Source organism: Mustela putorius, unplaced genomic scaffold, assembly GCF_011764305.1.
Source record: "Mustela putorius furo isolate JIRA1106 unplaced genomic scaffold, ASM1176430v1.1 tig00003896_pilon_pilon_pilon, whole genome shotgun sequence".
In the NCBI taxonomy this organism is placed as follows: Eukaryota; Metazoa; Chordata; class Mammalia; order Carnivora; family Mustelidae; genus Mustela; species Mustela putorius.
This window is the reverse complement of record NW_025422045.1, coordinates 6,442,118-6,465,989: the sequence shown is the minus strand read 5'-3', so window position 1 is coordinate 6,465,989 and position 23,872 is coordinate 6,442,118. Positions and strand designations below refer to the sequence as shown.

The 23,872-nt window shown below is 43.6% G+C and overlaps 1 protein-coding gene across 5 annotated transcripts in view; it reads right to left on the bottom strand.

The window, feature by feature from the left end:
- Positions 1-23,872, bottom strand: part of TLN2 (talin 2) — a 423,915-nt gene that overhangs the window by 198,709 nt on the left and 201,334 nt on the right. For all 5 annotated transcript variants that reach the window (XR_006602771.1, XM_004758776.3, XM_045067453.1 and 2 more), the window contains 2 exons: positions 2,093-2,264; positions 114-211 (listed from right to left, as the gene is read on the bottom strand). Coding sequence is in view for 4 of the 5 variants with exons in the window: in XM_004758776.3 (XP_004758833.1) it covers positions 114-211; positions 2,093-2,228 (234 nt within the window). In the remaining variant the exon portion in view is untranslated. The remainder of the gene's footprint in view (positions 1-113; positions 212-2,092; positions 2,265-23,872) is intronic.

Below are 23,872 nucleotides of genomic sequence, written 5' to 3'. Positions count from 1 at the left end.
GTCTCCCTTTTTCTCTGAGGCGAAAGAGTATGTTGGCTTCTAGAGAAGGCCCACAGACAAAGCGACAAAACAAAAACAGGAACAAAACAACAAAAACGACATCTACAACATACCCCATTTCGCAACATGTAGTAATCCAGTGTTCGGCCTGCTTCCAGCCAAATTCCTTTCCTGGGGTCTTCATCCGAGAGAAACAGCCCATAATCAGAAGCTGGGAGATAAAGAGAAGAGAGGGTAAAAGACAGAGAGCCGCTGAAGCCATCACTGACTTCCAAACCTGAGTCTGCCGACTTGGCAGGATGGGAGCGTTCGCCTGCACCAGACAGGTTTCGTTTTGACAACACCAACAAGCCACGGGGCTAAAGCAGAAGAGGAGGAACGAGGCCAGAGCTGTAACATCAACACCCACAGGAAAGGTTCTCGATTCTTAAAACCAGTGGGCAGTAACTGTGTCTACACTTTAGAGAAACACTGAGAACAGAACAGTCCAAATTTCTAATTTCTGAAATGGGCTTTTTTCCCTATCACTTACTATATAAAAATCTGGCAGAGAAGCCGTGAAGAAGGACAAAAGGGACCACAGAGAAACTAAGGAAGTGACCACGTAAGCCCAAGGCCACTTAGGCCAAGAGGGGTCAATGGAGTCTTTACACTTAGAATAACCCCTCCATCATCCCAAAACAGCATTACAAAAGGTAAGCAGGGGGGCCCAGAGAGATGAAGCCTCTGTCCCCCACCCCATAAATTATGAATATAGTTGGAAAATAAAACTCTGTGTTCTCCACAGAAATCCCTTAATCTGATTAGGAAGGACAAGGCATGGTGGCAGGAAGAAAGCAGTATCATTTCCTGTTCCTGTCTAAAGATTTCTATCTTGGGCACCCAGCTGGCTCAGTCAGTGGAGATGCAACTCTTGATCTCGGGGTCATGAGTTCGAGCCCCATGTTGGATGCAGAGATTACTTAAATACATCTTTAAAGATTATAAATAGATAACTACAATAAAGACTTCTGTCATGCTGAACAAGACAAGGTAACTCCAGAGACCCAGGTGAGGGTCTGAGCTCCTGTTGTTTTTTAGAAAAAGAACTTCAAAATCTAGAAAGGTTTTAATCTTCACCAGAGTTAAATAGCAGTCCAACCCAGAATTTTTTTTTTTTTTTTTTTTTAATCTGAGAGAAAAACAGTAGAAGAAAATGCCAGAAATGATTGGACAACCCGAATTTGGAGTAAGGTTGGGGATGTAGGATAACTTTACTTTTGTTTTTGGGTAATGAAGAAATAACAGTGTTTTAAATAATATCAATAATACTTTTAGACCAAAAGCTTTGCAGTTTTGGGACATCTTTTTGAGAAGTTCAATGTCTATCTCTAATTATCTTTGAATATTTGATCCTCATGCTTCCCATTGTTAAGTTAAGTTGCAGCCCATTTTCACAGCAAAGCCTTCTTCATTTGGGAGAAACCCCAATTTCCCAAGTGCCGATCAAACACTAAAGAAAGGAAGGAAATGTAGAGAGAAGAGAAAGGGCAATGGAAAATAAAAGTTCTATGAACAGGTAGATCAATAGTGGTCAATGGCTTAAACCAACAGGAAACACAACATAGATTTATGGATGCTCCCCACCCCTTTTAGGGCTCGAGATCAAGTTTACGAAGCCCCTTCCAAGTAACTGAAATATAAGGCTTGCCCTGCATCCTGATGCCAGTTCCAACCTTCTTCGGGCTGCGTATATGGAAAAGAGGGCTCAGGTTATTCAAATGCAGGAACTGTCAGAGTGGCTTCATTTGCATTTTATAGGGCAAATGAGATGACATATCAAAAAGTGACTTGTAAACTGCAGAGGGTAATTCTGATGTATGGAAAGGTCATGACGATGGGTATGACAATGATGACTCAGTGGCAGCCGAGGCCATTGTCGGCACAAGGCTCACTTGGGATGTAAATACCTACATCCAGGCTAGGAAGACTTTTCATTTGAAACATACACACTAGTGGGCTTGGGTACCACTCAGAGCGTCTGTTTCTTTAGGGGCTAAGCAAAGAACATACAATCATATTTCAAGAAGCCAGTGATGGAGCAATGGCCTACCTTGCCCAGTTTGTGCCTCGGGTACCCGTTCCCGAATGACTCGACATGCATCGTACACGGCTGTGGATGGTTCAAACTGCATGGTCTTCACCACATTGCAGTGGCGGACACAAATCTTTAATGACAGGGCCACCATTTTCCTAGAGGATTTGTAGGTTCTCACTTAGAATGTCTGGAAAACACAAAGAGACAAACGGTGATATTCAAAACGGTCTAGCAAAAAAACTGCTAGACTGTACATCAGCTTTTAACAATTGAAACAATCAAATAGCAATTAAAGAGAATGCTTTGGATAAGAACACAAATTAAAAGATTTTGAAAAGTTTAAAATAGTCTCCATATTACCACAGAGTGGTAAGTAGAACTTCTGAGGAGGAATGATCCCTGAAAGTTCACCAAGACTCCTTCTCAATGGTGCTCCCTATGTTGGGTTTCCAGCAGGGGATTGTCAGCATGAGAGTTAGAGAGCCTTGGGCACCACAGCTACCTCCTGAAGATCCTTCTGTTGGCAGCCTCAGTGCCCCAGCTCTCTCCCCACAGCTCATAGGGACAGCAAGAAGCATGAATGCCCTCCAAATGCTCCTCAGGGCAAGAACTCCTCAGGGAGAATTCCATCTCCCCACATACAGAAGACTTGGCATCTGGGCCGAACTCCAACACCAGGATCCTATGTAAGTCCCTTTGGCCACTCTACTTCAATTTCCCCATAAGTTAAGAAGCCACAGTGGTAACAGCCCTATATAACTTAAAAAAGAACCAACCCCCCCAAAAAATAAAGAAGAAGAAGAAAAAAAAAGAACCAAACCCCAAAAGGTTATCAGTGGGAACCCAATGCCCAGCTTTAGAAAGTATACAGATTTAGGCTAGGTTTTATTTCATAAATGACTTCTTTTTAAAACCTAAATCCAAAAACTTGGTCCATTTCCTTTGAGTTGGCAGCTTATGGCTTATTTTGATGACCTGCTCTCTTCCATAGCCAGAACCTTAACCCTCAACCCCAAGCCAGCCTCCATCAAATGCTCCTTGCTCAGGCACACGAGAGAGGATTCTTCCCTGCACCTGACACAGGCCCAGCTGGCTTCCTGGCAAACACAACAACAGGTTTCAGATTAGGAGCCATTAGAATCCCAGCATTGCGTCGATAACATCAATCCACAGGAATTTCAAGTTTTTATCCCTTGTTCTCTTAGAGAGCCTACAGGTAGTGAAGCTGAACCCCAGCTGCCTTGATGCCCCCTTCCCACTTAAGAATGCAAATGCTAAGAAGCAATGAGGCAGCCAAGAAGCAGAGAGGGCCACAGGCTGACCAGGCCCAGGCTGTGGGTGCCCCTGGGGTGTCACTTCTTCACATGCTTGATTGGTTGCCGGCTTCCTAACAACAGCTGACTGGGTCAACTGGAGACAGAGGACATTTTTAAACAGATGTTCTGGAATCCGTGGGCAGCGTTTCCATATAGCCACACCAAGCAACCACTATAAAGTCATTTCGACCTCTACTTACATTTTGAATGAACTGCCTGTGAAAAGATTTCTTGAAAAACGTCAAGATACAGATACAGTTCTCAATAAACAGCAGCTGTGTTCACTGGGATTCTTCTGCAAACTGAATCAATTACTACAGCCTGGGCAGTGGCCGCACTGCTGCCAAGGCAGAAGGTTCAAAATATCCAGGGATTTTCCACCTTCAATATCAAGGACTTTTAAAGCCACAGATGAAGGGGTCTACCCAACTCTGGGGGGAAAACTTAAACTCTAGACATCAATTGACAAATTTACTGTAATGTAGAGATCTTACTCAGATCTGGAATAGTCTATTGTAGAACAGTCTACCCCTCTGGGGCTGGTGAAAATTGTGAGGTTTCAGGAGCGTGACTGATGGTCAGTGGTAAAGACCTTGGAACTCTATTGTGGGTGCCATTTATGGAATGCACCAGAGAGAATGGGATGGTTAATCTCTTCCATTCCCTGAGAAAATGAAGTATTTTAAGTGTCCCTTCATGAAGGCTGTCCTTCCCAGGCTAATAATTGGGCCTTCTGCAGAGCAAATTCATGGTCCCTCTAGCCAAGCCAAGAGAGAGTCCATCAAAGGAAAATGCAGAGCCATGACATGGGGCTGAACGCAGAACCTAACAACAAGACCATAAACACTGGAGCTCAAAAGGGAACAGAAGACACACAGGGGAGGAGAAAGGGGCAGATGGAACAGCAGGGAGCAGACAGAAAGACCCGACAGAACCTAGCCCTGTGGGTCAACAAGAAACACAGAGAGAAGCCCAGAGATTTAGGAAGCAGAGGGAGAGAAGCAGAACATACACAGCAGTGAAGGAAAATCTCTATCCAAAACAACTGGAAAAATGAAGAGGCCACTAGCTGATGTGGGGGAAGCTGCGAGAGGCACAGGTTTGGGGTGAAAACTCTCTAATGAGTTTCTTTGGGGGTATATTCAGTGGAGAAGTAAAACAGGGTCAAATACAAAACAGGACACATAATGGGGGGGAGAAGCTCATATTTCAATCCTTAGGACTAGAAAGATGATCTAGGGAAGTGAGGAAGAGAGAGACCAGAGGACGGAGTCCTGGAACAGGGTTCTAAAATCAGGACAGGAAGGGACTGGCCGGGAGGCCTAGTGGTAGGTGAAGAAGGAGAACCGAGAGGGCGGGCCCAGAAGAAGGTGCATTGAGCAGGAGGGAGAGAGCACCTGTGCTAAGTGCTGATCACAGACCAAGGAAGATGTGGATGGAGAAACCACCGAATCTGGCAGGGAGGTCTCTGGGAGCTGAGGTAAGAAGCAGCTGGGGTGGGGGGCCAGGGGAGGTGGTAGCCAGAGTAGCAGGTTCAGGAGAAGGAAGAGAGGAGGGGCTGGCGGAGCAAGTGCAGGCTTGTCTCCCTGTCTCTTGGCAGGAGTGGAGCAACAGGCAATGACTCCCATTCATGCCCTTCAGGCTTTTTATCCAGAAATATGTACCATGTAGTTGCTACGAACTCCATATCTGCACAGCATCTGTACAGACAAGGTGTCCACCTGACAATGGCCCAAGAGATAGTCCCAAGACAGCTAAATGCCCTTCCAGGAGGCAGGCACCTCAGCGTGCATGATCTCCATTCTGGGCCTGTAGGAGAAGAGCAGTAGGCAAGGCCATTCCAGGAAAGGGCGCTGGACTGGGAAGAAGCCTGGGGTGCAGGTCCCTTCCCAGGCCTGCCATTTTTCCTCCTTCTGCTCTTCAGAGAGCAGGGGTGCGACTGGCTCCCATGAAAGGAGTTGCCCAGCAGACACTGGATGCTTGGCCAACTCGTCCCACGGGATTCCCCTGTCCTCTCCTCGTAACATCTCACAGGACAAACCACAGAACGGAGACAACTATTCTTAGCTCCAAGTAGACATTCAGCATAAGGAGGGACACTGGAGATTCACTTTGAGACTCATGTTCTCAACTCTTCTACCACTTCAAATGTTACAACATGGCCGACGTAACACACAGAAACACCAAACCACCGACATCAGTCCCTCTCGGAGGATTGCTCAGTGGCCAAAAGACTAAAAGGCTCCAGTGTTACCATCTTACTCCAGGCTCTCAGTGTTCCCGACATGAAGCATGGAAAAAGACCGATGATTTCCTTTGCGGGAGTGTTTTAGACATGCATAATCAGGTATGTAATGATGCTTATCAACTACAAGGTTATACATTTGCATGTATGTGAAAGACACTGTATTTTTATCACGCAAGAAGATGATCCACGCAGGCAAACATCAATGAGATCTGAAACCAAGACATGGTAACTTAACTGTAGTTACACAGGGAACACGGCAGTGAGCTGTTTCTAGCCCCATGCACAGCACAGTGAGCTACTTGCAAAGCCGACACGTGCTGAAGTTAATAGTCTTGGCTTATGGCAAAAAGATCACAAGACCAAAGCATACAGGAACATATGTTAAATAAGAATGAGTATGTGTTTTCAGCTCTTATGAGAAGTCTCACTATACATCCACTAAAGCCCTGAGAAAATCACACCGTGATCAAGACTAACGTTCTGTTCCCTCTCCAGGGAGATGTTCTCAGGGCACCGGTGCAGCCTACAAACGGAGCCTCACCTCCACTTCCCTGTACTCCAACCCTCTGGCTAATTCCTGCCTCTCCAGGCAGGAAGCCTAGAACAGAGGAACAGGTTTCCTTCTTTTTTGGTGTGGCTACCACAAGGCTCAAAGCCAAGTGCTTTGTAGTCTAACTCCTGTCTTTATTTTATGATCCTGTCCTTCGTTTCCATTCACCCCAATCTGAATGTACGCTAGCTGGCTAGGTCTTAAGTCCTTTTTTGTTGTGGTTTGGGTTTCTTGCTAAAAGGCAGGGTATAAAGTTCATAAAAGATACATTCTTTTCCTTTTCATAATTTCTTCTCACTCGGACCATTTCTGTCCTGATTTTATGTGTGAAGGTCACCTGGGGCCAACGTGGAACCTTTCTATGCCATCCATTGTGGTAGCTGAGCCAATGGAACCAGGGGTGAAACCCAGACATTCTCCTTTTAAAGTCAACACTTCTCGGTCCCAAGGAGCTGTAAACAGCTCAGGATAGTGGCAGCAGTGCAGGCTGCCCAGGCTTTGGCCAGTCCACCCTGGAACAAACAAGCCCAGCTCAGCCAAGGGCTCCTCCTTGCCGAAGAAATGCCCGTCATTGGCCAGGATGAGCAGCCTCCCCTCGGATCTCTGCCCTTACCAGTGAGGGCTTTGAGGTGCTCCAACTCCATTCCTGCCTTACCAGTTCATGGCTCTGAGCTGGTTGTTTAACTGCAGCCTGCCTCAGTTTCTTCCTCTTCCTAGTAACCTCCTAAGGTTACTGCAGAAATCTATGAACACAAGTCAAAGGCACAAAGTACCAGGTAAGGGTTTGTTATTACTCTTCTTAGCTGCAGGGGTTGGAGAAACACTGGAAGCAGCATACTCTATTCAGCCACTGTCTGAGCTGCAAAATTCCATCTGCTATTTATTTTAGGTCTATTGTGTCGTAGACATGTTCACAGACATTACGGAGCAAAGATGACCGAGATCCCTGCGTAGACAGCACTCCCCTTCTAGTGACCCTGTTCACTGTTCAGCTCCTGTTTTCATCCTTGTTCAAGTCAATCAAATGGCTTTTTGGAGATGCAGAATTATCCAAGGATGAGCCATGAAGCTGAGTGTGTTTGTGGAACAAGGAACTCCTGCACTCAGGCTATCCTGGACATCGGTCAGGTTCCCTTAGTCCAAGAGCCTCAGGGAGCAGAAGAGTACCCCGTGGTGTGGGTCAGGGCTGGCATCAGAGTAGACTCCTGCCCTGGGGCCTGTCAATTAACTCTGCCCAGACGCGACCTGGGAGAGGGGTCATGGGGCCCTGCATACTCCCTTGTAAGCAGAGGTGTCGTACTCAGCCGGCAGGACAACAGGGCCAGGCTCCCATGCCTCAGAAGGACCCCGGATCTTGAAGAAAGTAAGGATGGCCACCACCCCTCTCCTCTGTCTTCCTCCAGCCACTGGCTCCATTCTGACTCACTGGAAGACCACTGTACCCAGTAATGATGGCTGTACCTGCTCTCCCCTCAGCGGGCAGAATACAGCCCTGAGAACAGCAACATTTTATAACCAAAAGTCTGTATAAAACATAGGCCTATCATTCACCTCAGTCTCCAGTGAACAATTCTGCTCTCCGCTAGAAATGCCAGGAAAGAGCTTCCTTTCTTTCCACCCCTTAACTGCTCTTCCGCAAGGGAGGGAGGGGGAACAGCTCCGTCAATGAGTAAATAGCCATCCTATGAGAAGATCATAGTTCGCCAGAGGTGCCTCAAAAGCAAAAACCAGGGTCTTGCCCTCTATCTTGCTTTCCTGGGCTGTCTGTACTCAGGTGCCCTTGGGGCTCAGCTCAAACACAGAACTTTCAGTATCTGATACTTAGCCCACCAGATACTTCCAGGGGTCCATGTGTCACCATCTACCAGGGTGGGTCAACGCGACTGTTCACTGGGTGCCAACTGCCTTTCATTCGGGGAGGAATGATGTCCCATTTTCATCCCACCTGCAGCCAGCTTCATCAGGGAGCCACATCTTCAGCCTTCCTGAAGGACCTGCCCCTCCCCCACTGGGCCCCTCACACCTCCCTCTTGCCAGCTAGTGAGAGCCCAGGAGGAGAGTCTGAGTAGCGAGGCTCCCCAGACAGTCCCTCACATTCACAACCCTGGAGCGAGAACTGCAGCTGATCCTAAACTCAGGGCAAACGGTACATAAACACGGCTGATGGGATTTCCTCCCCACAAAGAAAAAGACCAGGATGGTCATGCTCCCCTTGGGCATCCAGAGTGGGGAGACCAGAAGAGCAAGGAGAACATTCACAAAAGAATTTCTCTTTAGTTCTTCGCGGAGGAAAGCCAGGACACTGCTCGACTCTGCATACCTCAACTAGAAATGACCGTTAAAAGGTCAGGCAATAAAGGAACAGAGAGGAAATGATTAACCACCCACACAGGTGTGAACTCAGCAGCAGTTGGGGCACGTCAATAAAAATTCCAGCCAAGGGGTTGGCACCCAGAGCTGCCTTGCAAATGCCCCATATGCCCCTTTACCCACTGGGCTACCGCTGAGGGTGCTCGCCCGCCCCCCGGGACACCTACACTGAGACACACACACACACACAAGGCGGCATCAGGGATACGTTTGCTGGGCCGGGTCTCCCTCCCTCACCGTCCTCCCACAGGAAGGACTGTACCATCTCAGTCCTAGTACAATGTCCGCCGCACAGGGGATGCTTAGGCAACGTTTGTGGAATTAAGATGTACTGCAGGGAAAGACATGAACAGATTTTTTTTTCTAAGTTAGTCATTAGGAATTATCCACCCTACTAGCATGACGAATGGATGGAGGACAGACACCTAGCACCCAGCAGACCCTACTACTTCTACTCATCTACAACCTGTTCTGTGGACTATGGAAGCTTAACCTCTTGGCTTAGGAGATGAAGTTCTCCAGCCGCAAATGAGAACCTGGAAAAAGAACCCAGGCCATAATCAGTCGGGAACACGTGGAGGTCCCCTGAGGGCGGGGACCATGTGCCATGCTCACTGTAAAGCACCCGCCACAGAGAAGGGCTCAGGCTGTATTTAATGCATGGAGGGAGGGCCCAGCCAGCAGTCCCACCTCCAAGAACGAAGCCCAAGAGCGTGCCCACAATACGGAGTACACAATGATGGGAAAAGATTTGACAGTGTTTTCCATTTTCCGATGAAGAAACTGTCATCTTGAGATTAATGCTAGGAAATCACAACCAGACCTTCCTGTGCTGCCACAATCATCGGCTACGTACGCAGTCCAACTAGAAGTTGGATGCCTCCAACTTGCTCTCCCATTCCCACTCAGCTCTTGGCACGGGCGTATGAAATTCCATCAGAAAGGAGATCATTGGTCCTAAAGATGTCCTCCCAGTGAAATCTTGCTGCACTTAGTACTTCACGCTTAGTACCATCTAAAAATGTTGCATTTCAGAACTTACAGACAAATCGAGAGCTCCCCTTTATTAAAGATGATGCCTGATTACCAGGAAGTTCTAAGGAGTTGGGGGTTCCTACAGACAGATGCAGACCTCTGGCAGAGCTGATAAGAAGCAGAAGAATTGGGGAAAAGACCTGCTCAAGGAAGCGGAGCAGACATCTACGTGCTCGCAGTGTTCTAATGGTGCTGGGAGAGAATTTTAACACACACACAATTGTGAAAGGTGCGACTAATCAGGTCCGAACCCCACAGCCCCAGGGTCAGGGCCTCCCATCCCCTCATTTGCCTTCTCCCATTCACGCTGTAAGAACTTAAAATGTTAACAAAACTATGTATCTCAATTCCTACAAAACCACCTCCATTATTTTAGGCCTTGTGGCGTACCTCTGTCCGAAATGCACCAGCCACCCAGTTCTTCCCCCGTTACTCAACCTACAAGCCTAACATCGAGCTTGGCTTTCCTAAACTAGTCCTTCCAACCACCCCCCGTGCAGGATCCCACTCCTCTCCTAAGCCTGTGGAGTCCTCAGCCATAATCCGTGCTCCAGTGCCAGCCCTCCCCAGCTCAGGTCCCCATTGCAACAACCGGAGGTGTTCTGTCTAGTGTTTATCTGGCACCGGAGAGTCCCAGGGCCCTTCCACAGACTCACCTGGTATGCACAACAGCTTACAAAGTATAACAGATTTTTTTTTTTTTAATTTTTGCATCCCCATTTCACAGATCGTCTGGGAGGATAGTGTATTTCTGTGGAATATGCCTTCGTTTCCCTCAGATCACTAAGAAGGCTGCACCAGCTTTCCGGCAATGTCACTGTTCCCCTGTAGCTGCTGAGACAAAATAAATCATCCCCACGTCTTAGTCCCCCTGGAACCCACCTTGCAGTCCTGCTATTTGCTCCCTCTCCCAAGTTAGAGGACGAAGAAGGCTCCAAAGAGAATTCTGACTTCGAACTCTCAGACCCTAACTCATTCAAATGACTGGAGGCTATTTACAAAAATACATGGGACAGAAAAATAAAAGGTCAAGTCCAAGGAATAACAGAAGAAAAATGAAAGTGAAGGTCAAGACCAGGAGAACTCTGCATTATTTACTCTCTGTTGGGATAACTGGGAATACACTCATCCCCGTATTTTTTTTTTTTTCCTGACCCCTGGTGACAAGTCTGTAAAATCCCAGGAAAGCAGATTCTCCAGGCTACGGACACTGATAAACAGAAGCTCAGTCACTAAGGCAAACACCACGGGGATGGGTACAGATGGACTGGGTTTGACTTGGGAAAAATAGAGGGCTTTGTTCTGCAAGGATCTGGAAAAAAATATTCAGCATGTTGTACACTGAACCTGGAAGAATGAATGAAAAGAACTCCGAGTTCCTTCTCAGGTCCCCTTTCTCATGCTTGGGTTTTTTAATGCTAAAAAAGCATCCACTAGATCGAAAACTGTCTGCCAAAGCAGCCTGCACTTGGGCTGTGCAGCAACAAGGCACACCACCAGGCTTGCTTTCGGTTAAGGCACGGAGAAATCTCCTACTCCTTCCCTCCAAATCCTTTTCGCTATGGAGGTTTTCAGCACTGACCTCTGACCCGTGAGTTCAAGACTACAAACCCACAGCACCATCCATCACTGAAAGAGGCAACAGAATGTGGTTTTGGCAAGGGCGGACGCTGAGGAGAAAAGGGAATATTAAAAACATATTCTCGAGGCTTATCTATGTTAATCCATGAACCATAAATCAGAAGGGCATTTCTGTTAGAGCTCAGACCTAGAAATCTGGCACTTGTGTGGAGAACTGAACCAAAGCAAGGAACTTGATTGAAATACACGTTTCTGGAGACTCAGAGTCGAACCACAGTCCCAATCCAGCATTCACACACTAGATGGGATTTTTCCAGAATGTCCCCATTTTCTATGGGCACACATTTCAAGATCACCCTCCATTTTAGATCTGAAAATTGCCACGTCTCAGTTAAACTCAATTTAGCCTCTGGTATATCTCCATCTCAGACAGAGAAGTCGTCAAGTCCAGCTGTCTGCAGGGTACATAAATCTTTACTGTGGATTTCCCTTCTCAACGCAGGAACGAAAACATCTCTTTTTCCATTTTTTAATCATCAGCAGCAAACATGTAAAACCAATTATGTGCCTGCGTGGATTCTAAACCCTTTCTGTACATCAGGTCACCAGCTCTTCAACATCATGCCATGCTAAGGAAGACAGATATCCCCCAAGTAAGGTGACCAGGACACTGTGGTTATGGGATTTGATAGAGGGGGCTCTGCCTCCTACTGTGTGTTAAAACGGGAAGACGTCATGGAAAAATGAACATAGTGCTTGTGTTAGAAAAGCAGTAAAATGGGTGAAATGTATATATTGTTCAGGCTTTTGTTAGTAACTGAATTGTCATGCGTTGCGTTCTGACAAGTCACTCAACAGTTCAGTTAGAGAAGTCCTATCTGCCCTGGATCATCAGGCTTAGGAGGTAACGTCTCTCAAGTAACAGGCGTCCACAGGAGAAGGGGAGGCTTAAACCCTAATCTGTCATTATCCATGCTTCGGTGAATGGTCCCACCCCACCCAAACATAAGCCATGTTAACATCTTGACAATCTTCCTCTGTTTATGCTTAATTTCATGTGGCTGAGACGACACGCTCTATGTAATTCTGTATTCTGATGTTTCCCCCATTGCAATTACACAATAATCTTTTCCCACAGGATTGTACAGTTTCTAGAAACTTTTTAAAAATAGATACATGATATTACAGTGTAAGCCATCATAATTTACTCAGCTCTAGCTCTGTTTTTGTATGTATCAGCCACTTGTGAGTTTTCACTATTATAAACTAAGACAGCAATATGATTTTTCTATTTAAAAATTTTTATTCTTTCATATTTGCTTAAGCTAGACTTTTTTTTTTTTTAAAGGAATCATCAGTATTTTTTTTTTTTAAAAGATTTTATTTATTTATTTGACAGAGAGAAATCACAAGCAGGCAGAGAGGCAGGCAGAGAGAGAGGAGGAAGCAGGCTCCCCGCTGAGCAGAGAGCCCGATGCGGGCCTCGATCCCAGGACCCTGAGATCATGACCTGAGCCGAAGGCAGCGGCCTAACCCACTGAGCCACCCAGGCGCCCAGGAATCATCAGTATTTTTAAGGAGCAACCCAGAAGATATTAAGACAATAAAAAAATCTGTGTCTACAGATTATCAGTTTGATTTATGGGTTAGCTAAATGAACATGCATTAACAACCAAGAAAGCCAATAATCAATCTAGATTTTATAGTTCAATCTAGTCCACAGAATGATCCTGCTAGCAAGGGCTCAGGCTGCAAGGGACCATATCAAAAGACAGAATTGACAACAGGCATGACCAGGGGGAAAACATCTGGCATGGGTAATAAGCCAGATTCACAGAAAAGATGCAGAGGAAAGATAGATGTTTAACATAAATTCTAAAATATGTTGCTAAGAATAGAAGTGACAGAAGAAAGGACTGGACTAGACTCTACTAAAGAAAATAGTGGACATACACAGTAATTATCAATGCTTTGCTTTCTGTCAGCTCAAGTTTTTAGAACTGCCTTGTGGATCAGACCAGAATTACAAAAAAAAAAAACACACTATCTAAATTGAAGTACTCTGACAGAGTACCAGTTTCCTATACTTACTAAAGCCAAACCCAAAGTCTTGCCAATATTATCAGTGAGTTATGGACAAGATTTACATTTCCAAATACTGGAACCAAGTCAAATTTAGATCGATACACCTAAATATTACTTCATCAAGAGCACAGGGAAGAAACAAACATGTCCTGTGGGCAAGGACATTACATGGTAAACTCTTCACAGCACAGTTGAGTATGGCCCAGTATTTTAAACTACTGTTTTTAAGATAGTGTTGCATGTATAATCCGTGTCTACAACCTGGAATAATTCTTGGAAAACAATTTCAAAACCATGTAAAACTTAGGATAAAGCTGGAAAAATAAAAGAAATGCAGAAACCAATCAAGAGTGGGAAACAAAGGGTAAGGATCCTTAAAGAAATGGCAGGACTGAAGAATTTCCTGACTTTGTAAGTGTGAGTGCCTCTTCTACAGCAATTGTGCAACAGTATTCCATCATAACAGTGATGGCTGGTAAAATGGATACCCATCCTCAGATACAACACCCAACGTAGTGTTATTGGTTGCACTGTTTCCTCCCCCGCTAATATTCATATGGTGAAGTCCTAACCCCCAGAACCACAGAATGGGACCTTGCTTGGACAGGATATTTATAATCAGGGTAAAACAAGGTCATTAGGGTGAGCCCTAATCCAAAATGACTGATGTCCTTATAAAAGGGGGAAATGTGGACACAGAGACACACACAGAGGGAAGGCAATGTGAGGAGACACTGGTAGAACATGGCGGCTAAGCCAAAGAGAGGGGCCTGGAATAGACGCTCCCCGCTCTCAGCCCTCAGAAGCTCACCCTGATCTGGGACTTCCAGCATCCACAACTCAGAAACAATAGATTTCCATTGGTTAACCCACCAGTTTGCAGTTCTTCATTATGGCTGCCCTCAGTAAACTAATACACCAAGCTAATTACAGTTCAACTCAGATTTCAATTAGTATAATTCTCTTAAATACAGGAAATTAGTAACCATTTTGGCACAAACTAACAATATAGTCAAATATATGTAATTATCTACAGGGAAATTATATATATGCTGTGCTTATTAAAATGCACACGTAGGCATAGATGCAGATATTGGTGTAGGCACAACGCACGGGCATATTGGTATGATAATTTCTATCCACAGTCACAACAGTACTAGGTCGGGTAGGGTTGAGGAGGGCTCTTAAGCTAGGGACATCTACCGGGGTCTTACTTCATTACCACCAAACAAAACTAACTGAGGCACAGACAATGCTTATCACTGTAGGATGGTGGGACAAAAGATGTGTAGTACTTAGGATTCCTGTAGCAAGCATGGAAGAGATTGTAAGCATTTTATTGGTGCGGTAAAACTTATTTTTTGAATTTGACTGACTGGCTTTGGTCATAGCACACACTTTTCTTTAGGAATTAAATAAATTCTATTACCACACAAGTTCAGTTTCAGTTATTCTAATTCTGATAAAACAGAATGATTATCTTCCTTGTGACATCATCCCTTCCCTTGTATAAAGAAACAGGAAGCTCCCCAGGCCTTTTGATGCCAAGCAATTCAATATTTCATTCCTCAAATGACTCATTTTCATGACCTTCTATAGAATCTTCTCTCATATTCAACCAAATACACTGAGATGTAGACCTACTTATCTAGGGCACAAATATCTCCTGGACACAGCAAGAATCCAGACCCATGGCTATAATGAAAGCAAGAGAGGGGGGCGATAAGTAGTTAATCAGTAATTATTTACCCATCATTGATAATGTACAGGACACTGTCTTGAGAGCTTCAGGGAATACATGAGCTGGAACAAGGCTGGTGCTGAATTCGGTGGGCTTCTGCCATCACAGCACACGTATGACCCACATCCAGAGAGAAGACCCTTTTAAGAGGTAACCAAGAAGCTGAGGCAACAACAATGACAACAACAACAAAGTAGAGGGCTGGCTCAGTCAGGAGAGCCTGGGACTCTGGATCTCAGGGTCATGAGTTTGAGCCCCATATTGGGTGCAGAGATGAATAGGGAAAGAAAAGTAGACACAATGGCAAGAGGACCAGAAGGATCCATGGGATGAAGACAAACTTTGGGTCAAATCAGTTAAGAATAACATCGGGCTGAGGGTGAGATAAAAGTTCAGCTTTACACAATGGACAGGACTGGGTAGATGAGGGAGAAGGGTAGTGTTCCAGATGGCATCAGAAAAAGTTACCCTTCCACCCTGGGGAAGCCTATCCTTTGTTCATGACTCGTATGTTTGTCACACCCTCTATTTCCCTCGCAGACGGTACTCAACACCCAGGACTTGGTGACTCCAGGGCCTAGTACAGGGCCTGGCGAATGAATGGGTATTCCATAAAATCTGAACATTGAGTAATTGTTTCTGAGCCAACTTTCCATATCATGGTAAGCTCCCTGAGGGCCCACAATTATTTATTCTTCTCAACATTGGTGAGATTTTCAGCAACTATTTGATAAACAGGCAGATGTAATTCCTCCATTTGATTTCTTTCCTTTTTATTACAGAGAAACAAATATCTAAAAGAAATTATGGGCTCTACTAAAAAAAAAGTAAAATAAAATTAGGCCAATTCCTTCTAATTTAAGCAGCTTTCTACTTTCCTTAATACTACCACTACCTTTCAGCAAATTTAAAGCATACCCCTTCCACTGCCTTGACTAATACCTGGGTAAACCATGTTATGGAAAAAACACTTTGAATTGGGAGTCAGAACACAAATTTGGATTGGGAGGCCACTGTCTCAATGGCCTATGTCAGTACCATGACATAGAGCCAGTGTGACCTCACGAATCCAGTGTTACACACAGACACACCATGTCTCAGTTCATGGAAAACTCACCTACCATAGAGCAAGGATCTTATCAGAAAAGCCAAACCACAGTATTTGCTGCTACCATTATTATTAATGCCCAATACCCTGGTGGATAAAAGCAAAATATAGAATTCTAAAAGGTTTTTCTTTACTCCAAGAAGGTACAGAATGAGATAATTAACAGTCGTCAAACCAGCAGAGAGAGAAGGAAGGGTAATGGCTCTTCCCTGAAAACCAGCCTCCCATGTTCTGCTTGTGTAATTTTCTTCTTCCTTGCCTACAGGGAGGTCAGTGGGGTAATTTATTACTCAGGTTTTAGTTGTAGAAAAACTTTAAACCAGAGAGAGACAGTGGGTCCTCTAGTTCTAAAATCTCTACTGAACTGATTAAAAAAAAAGAGGGTTTCAGTCCTGACTGCTTCTCAGGATGGCAGGAAGCCAATTACTTAAACATTTCATGGCACAGTGCAGAAAATGCTTACTTCTTAAAGAATGCAGTCACCCATTTATTCACCCATAGAGACTCACTGAGTATCATCCACTGGACCAGATGCTACTCCTTGTACAGAAAGGACCCCAGCAGCCATATAGGGGAATGAGTCTAGAGTAAGGGTCAACTTCACTCTCATCATAAAGTCTTTCTAGAACCTTAGTGATTCCAGAATGAAGTCAGGGCTCTAAAAATTTAGATAGCTGGGAATCCCTGAGGCTCCAGAATTAGTCTGGATCCTTCTGGACATTCCCCGGCAACATCCAAATGCATGAGGTTCAGTCATAACAAGAACAGACCACAGCACAAGCAAGGGCCATCCAACCTTAGTGCCACCCCACATGGTGGTTCAAGTTGTCCACATGACACTGCCGTGCCCTCCGTTCATTATTTGCCTGTAACAACTGAAGTCCCCAAAATAGCTGGGGTTGTCCTGAAAGCTGCGAGAATACATTTAAATTTGTATGCAAGAAGAAGAAAGCTTAAGTAACTTCTAACCCGGACTTGGCGAGGACTCTTGTGGCCCCTGTCTTACAGGTGGTGAATGGTAGCACTCACTGTCATCCTGTTCTTGCATCACCAAAGCTCCCACTGATGCTAGAGTGGACAGGTTTTACCATCACCATCATGTATGCTATGCGTGTGTGCGCACGCGCGCACACACACATATCTGAATATTAAGAAAAACACTCACTATAAAACTCTCAACTTGAAAAGATGATAGGTGATTATTTATGCTATAGAAGGCTTAAATAAGACTTACTAAGAATTCATTGAGTGAGCCCTCTTAAAAATCCACATGGGGAGTCCCACGATTTGCCATAAAGTCCTCAGAGGACTACTACCTTTTAACTCTAGGTCCCCTACACCAAAGATGGTCATGAGAGCCCCAAACAGAAGAGTGCTTGCTCTTCTCCATTATTTCAGTGGGTGTCAACTTTCTCAGAGTCGGTCTTGATTTTAAAGTATTGTGGCCCCACATTTCACAAAGATTTTATTTATTCCCCATACTTCATATGTTTGTAATAGTCAACCTTCTGGTTTCTAATCAGTGAAGACCTACCCCTGATCAGAAGGTCGAAGTACTTTCTCTATGGCAGGCTGCAGGAACTCAAGCCAAGTGAAAGAGCACAGCTTTCCCTTTGCCTGCCTGCCAGATTTCTGAAATGCAGAAAGCATGCTCAAGGAGCTTCCAAGCAAAAAAGTACAGCTTTGCTTCCAAGCACCCTCCCCAGGAAACGCAGGTGAGTACTTCCTGGGGCTGGGGTTCGGGCTGCCCAAAGGGTCTCTATCCATTACTGCAGCCGACACACCAGGAATGTGAGAGTCTGTGACTCAGGCAGGCAGGACTGAAGCCAAGATTAGGAGAAAGGAGGCATAAGGGAAGTAGGAGAGACCAGGTGCAGAGAGAGAGAGAGGGGGAAGCTGGATGGAAGGGAAGCTGTGGGACACACAGGAAGCTGTAAGCCAAACTCATCTATTTGGATTTGGGGAAGCATTCAATTACACATTCATGTTTCCCTGGTTACTATCCTGGATGAGGAAGGGCTGGCTAAATATTTCAATGCTCCAGAAAAAAACCTATTACAATGAAAAATCCTTTGGAGCTTTCTTCTCTTCTGTTTACCTTTGAAAGACATGTATAAATTTACTGAGAAAAAGAAGTTTCTTTATTCTCTTTCCTCCCCAGTGGTGAATCTCTCCATGAGTCAGTCTAAATGTCAGAAGAAAAAGGCATCTTCTCAGGAATATATAAATATTTATAGACAACATTACTCTATCACCCCTGAAACGTTAAACAGAGCTATTTTTCCATTCTCTTCTTTATTTAGTTATGGTACATAAAAATCAGAAAGCAAAAAAAGGTTAATGGTAGAACTCAAATCGCCGGGTCAGGCATCAACTAAATACAGATCCCCCAAAATACTGTCTCTTTGTGATACATTCACAGAGAGTGGTAACAGAAACAAGCAATTCCTATCAAAACAAACCCAGCCTGAGATTATCATATTATTAAATTATTAACTACCTTCATCTGTAATGAGAACCTCCAAGTCTATGGAATATTTCCTCTGGCACAGACGCTCTTAAGGCTAAGTTCTACCAGACTGACAGTGTTGGTGGGAAAGAGTGACTATCTGGTGAGATGATTATAAAAATAAAATCCAGGGAGGGCACCGTCAAGTCCTCATTCAGCTCTCAGAATGTTTGGTTGGCCCTCCTCAAATTTCTTGCCTTCTATTAGACTGGTTGACTTCAACAGACCACAAAAGAAAAATCACCTGATTGTGTTAATAGATGCAGAAAAGCATTTGACAAACTCCAATACCCATTCATGATAGAAACTGTCAGTAAGCTGTAATAGAACTTTCTCAACTTGATAAAGATTATCTACAAAAACCCTACGGTTAACATCATACTTAATGATGTTCAATCATCAGAGTTTTTTCTATATTCCTGAAACTAGAGCCTTAACAGATACATAATTTCCTTGCAAACATTTTCTCACATTCTATACATTGTCTCTCTACTTACTTGACAGTGTCTTATCAAGCCCCAATGCTCTTTTAGTTTTGATGAAGTCCAATTGATTTTTTCCTTTCATTGCTTATACTTTTGGTATCATATTTAAGAAACCATTGCCCACTTCAAGGTCATGAAGATTTCCATCTATATTTCCTTCTAAGAGTTCTACAGTCTAATAGCTCCTACATTTAGAACTTTGATCCATTTTCAATTATTTTTTTTATATAGAGGTAAGGGTCTAAATATAGTCTTTTATCAGCCTTGTATTTTATTTTATTTTTTTTTACTGTAGTATAGGCTCTGTGCTCAAGGTGGGGCTCGAACTCATAGCCCCTAGATCAAGAGTCACATGCTGTACTGACTGAGATAGTCAGGCACCCCCCTCTTTATCAGCTTTTAAACCTAAGAAGAACTTTCTCTCCACTTTCACTGAATGGTGGAGATGGGAAGAAAGGACAGAGAATTCCAATCTGTAGATTAATTTATAAACAAGAAGAGATGATAGCAACTGAACTTCCCCTGATGAGTCTGAAATCCCCTACAGTAATTACAGCAATTCAGTGTTTTGAGCACTGGAATGGAGTTCAGTGCTCTGAGATTTTCAAATGACTACTAAGTGGAAGGAAAACTCAGTTATTAAAGGGCCACCTTAACACTATCAAAATCAATTAAATAAGCAGTTGCTGAATACTGGTAATATAGTCTGCACTCTGCTAACCCCTAAATATAATATAAATATATCTAAGACACAGTCCCTCACCCTAAGAGCTAATCTACTAGCTTGGAAATAAAGATGGTTTCCCAGAAAGTGGTTCAATTGCTAAGAGTGAAGTAATTCAATTACATAAGCCTTAAAAAAGAAAGAAAGAAAGAAAGAAAGAAGTCAAATATGCTGGAGCCAAGAGACCTAATAAAATATTCCAACAGGGGCAGAAACTTTGGTGACACTAGACTTAATTTTGACCATTCTATCTTTATGCATGTTACACAATAGAATACTGCCCCACCACCAAATCAACAGAGAAGAAAATTTCCTCAAAGACACAAAAAGAGATTCTATAAGAATAAGAAGATGTTAAAATGGCCTATGCATCCTCAATTCCTTTTGGAATGTTATGTGTTTTCTAAGGGATTTTTTTCAAGGCTTAAGTGGATTAGAATTCTGTTTTATTGGCTGCCTGGGTCTTTATTTTTTAATAGCCTAATATTTACCTTTTACATTACACTACAAAAGTGAAGAAAAGCATTATGTACTCAAAAATGCATCTAGAAAGATGTAGGAACTGAGTGGAAAATACACAAAATCAATATATGTCCCTTATTCTCAAGGGAACCAACACTTCGAGAAGACCTGCTCTGAGCCACCATCTTGTAATCCAAATAAAATCATGGCCCTCGGTTCATGCCTTAGCGTCACGCAGACCTCTCTTAGAATTTTAGGAAAACTTCAGAAAATGCCTCATTTGGGGAAAACAGAAACCCCACAGAACAAGTAGGCATCAATATAGGAAAACAGGCCAAAAATACAAAGCTTTAACAACCGAAGTCACAATTGGTAACATCAGTCCTGAAGCTCAGTTCAGGGTTCTTCTCTTAGAAGGATTCCCCTTGAAATCAGTATCACCATAGCAAGTGTCAAATGTGGCCGACGTGGAAGCTCCTTCTCAGAAAGAGATGGGAACACCATGTATGGGTCGTCCATTAGTGCCAGGCATGTCATGTTTATCTCATTTATGCCATCCAGGGATCACATAAAGTGGGTAACACCAAGGGAGTGGTAGAGTCTGATGAAGTCCACCTACACTTTGTTCCACCACCAAAAGTTTGGATATGGAAAAATGTAAAACTGAAAGTTACATACCACCAGCTAGTTAAGTCACTAGGACTACCACGTAGGTCATGAGGACAGGGAATTCCAGAAAGAAGGGTGCTGTGGAATACAATTATTTCAAAACCAGTTCTCCTAAGGCTACCCAGGACTCTGCTCTGGTTCTGTAAGCAATAAGCCACCTCAGCTCTAGTGTTTGTTCTTACCAGTCGACTGGCCCTCCAAGAGGCTTTCCAGGTAAAAACTTCTCTGAAGGGCTCTCTCTTAAATACCATAGCCTCCTCTAACCTACTCACTTAACATCTACTGAGCCTCACTGAAGAAGGGTTTATGAGTGGGAGATCAGCTTCCCATTTATGTTGACTGCCAAATTTTCTTTCCTCATACTTGGTACACAGAAACATCCAATCCTTCCTCTAATCCTGGATCTTTTTTTTTTTTTTTAAGATTTTATTTATTTGACACAGAGAGAGAGAGATCACAAATAGGCAGAGAGTCAGGCAGAGAGAGAGAGAGAGGAGGAAGCAGGCTCCCCGCAGAGCAGAGAGCCCGATGTGGGGCTCCATCCCAGGACCCTGGGATCATGACCTGAGCTGAAAGCAGAGGCTTAACCCACTGAGCCACCCAGGCACCCTAATCCTAGATCTTAATGACCATCATCAGTCAGCAAGACTTTACTTAATACCCAGACCTTCCTTTGAAAAATCTTTTGGTAAAGACTTGGAGAAAGGATATGGGCTCCATAATAATTCATATATACTTATAATAATTCCATTTAATTCAACAAATCCTTATTGAAAGTCTATTGTATACAGTGTTCTAATTACTAATGTCATTCCAACTTTTATTTCTGTTTCAATAGCGTTGTCTACTTGGTATTTTGTCTATACAAGCCACTCCAGGATGATAACACGGTAAAAGTCGAATGTGCTGCTCTCAAAGGCCAAGGATGCCTCAGTGGGTATGTGAACAGTGTGAAAACTACGGCTGTTTTTGTCTTAGCTCAGAAGCATACAGTGAATTATCAGTAAAAGAAAGAAAATTTCAGTCCTCACCTTGTTACTGAGACAAAGTAACTACAACTTGAGATTCAAATAGAGCAATGACTATCAATTAGCATCATTTTTATTTCTCAGTAGAAAGACACTTAGTATGTGGAAATAATTGTGGAAATAATTGTGGAATGCTGATTTCTACATCAGGACTCTACAAAAGAAGAATGCTCACTTTCCACGTTGATAGTTCATATATGATTTCACCCTTTTTATAATTTGCTCTATTGAAAACTAAAGTCCTAGCACAATCAGAATCTTAATGGATTAAATCCAACATGAAATACTTCAAAGCTTCACTTGACACAAGGTCCAGGAAACCATGTCATCTCTACCTGGAAAGAATTGAGAGGGGTAAATGAGCAAGCTGAAACTGCTTAATAAAAATCATTCATTCTGGAAGTTTTAACAAGATGCTTTCTTAACAAACAAACAAAGTTGGAGAAATTGGGAAAGGCAAAGCAAATTAACATACTTGGTGATACTCTAACGGCAAAATAACAGATTTTTAAAATTCAAATAAACAGAGGTAATTCTGGCATAGCTAAGAGACAAAACCCTTTGCGTAAGTTCAGTATGGTTCTATTTTTAAAATAATGTCTCTGATGCACAGCATTTCAATTTTTGTGTTAGCCTCTAACAAGCAAAAATCAGTGTTTTATAGTATCTGTATACGGCAATCCTCTTCACTTCTCTCATGGACACCTGAAGCTATTAAACATTACTGTTCTATGAATATAAGGCAAAAATGGAAATAAAGACTTGGCTTACTTAATTCCCTGCTTGGCTGGCTCCCCAAATTCACCAACTCCCTCTATTGGGAAGGACAAGAGAAATCAAGACAGAAATGCCATATCTATCAATTCTCCTCATGATGAAAGCAAATCAAATATCTGGGGTACAATTCCATCCCACCCAAGGGCGGAATGATGTAGAAAGTTTAACATCTAACCTTCCTTCCTGCACATCCAGACGACGGATCATCCCCTTAAGAATTCTCTTTTGCCAAGAAACAAAACGATCTAACTACTACAACTGCCTTAGCCTTTGGTGATGATGAAATTTTAAACGGCATGTGTACTAAAGGTGTGGCTGGCATAAACATCTCATAAAGTGAGACATTTCTTGCTTCTTTTATCACCAGCACTCGCCTTAGTCCTTCCTTCCAACCTTCAAGAACAAGCCCACAATCTTATTTTAGTAGGGCAGAGTTTAAAATACTTTTAATAAAATTGAGTATCTGCCAAGAGGAAACACACTGGTGATTGTCCTTGTGCTGAAATGACATCCCGCACTCCTGAAGCCTTTCCCCTCCGCGTCCGCCATCCAGTACCCAATGCGACTCATGATATCTTCAGTTTCCTCTATGTGCCAACTTCACGCCAGCAGCCACAGATACCTGATCCAACTAAAAACTCTCATTTGACTTCCCAAGTAGCAGTACATGGGCTTCTAAGAGCTATCTGTCCTTGGACAAGACATTTATCCTCTGAGTCTCCCTCTCCTGTACAAAGACAAGGTGATCTTAGAATGTCCAGCCAGTATCCAATGCTTTACACGCGGGAGCACAGCCTTGCTGTCAAATTTGCCAGCAGCAGGGAGAAAGCAGACTTTGGCCTCGCGTACTTGTGTTAGTTGTCTCAATTAGGGAAGAAAATAATAAAAGGCGGTAGTGAGTATGTCCATGTATTTCCCACACTCTGGTCAACAATGCTTTGGCCTGCCGGGGCTCCTGACCGCTAACCACCAGGGATTGAGGTACTCAATCTTCGTGTACGCCAAACTATGTTTATTATCATTCCAGCAAACTGGGCTTTAAGCATCTTTTCTTCTTATTATTATTTGTTCAAATGGATGAAAAGTAACACAAATTATATTTTCCTA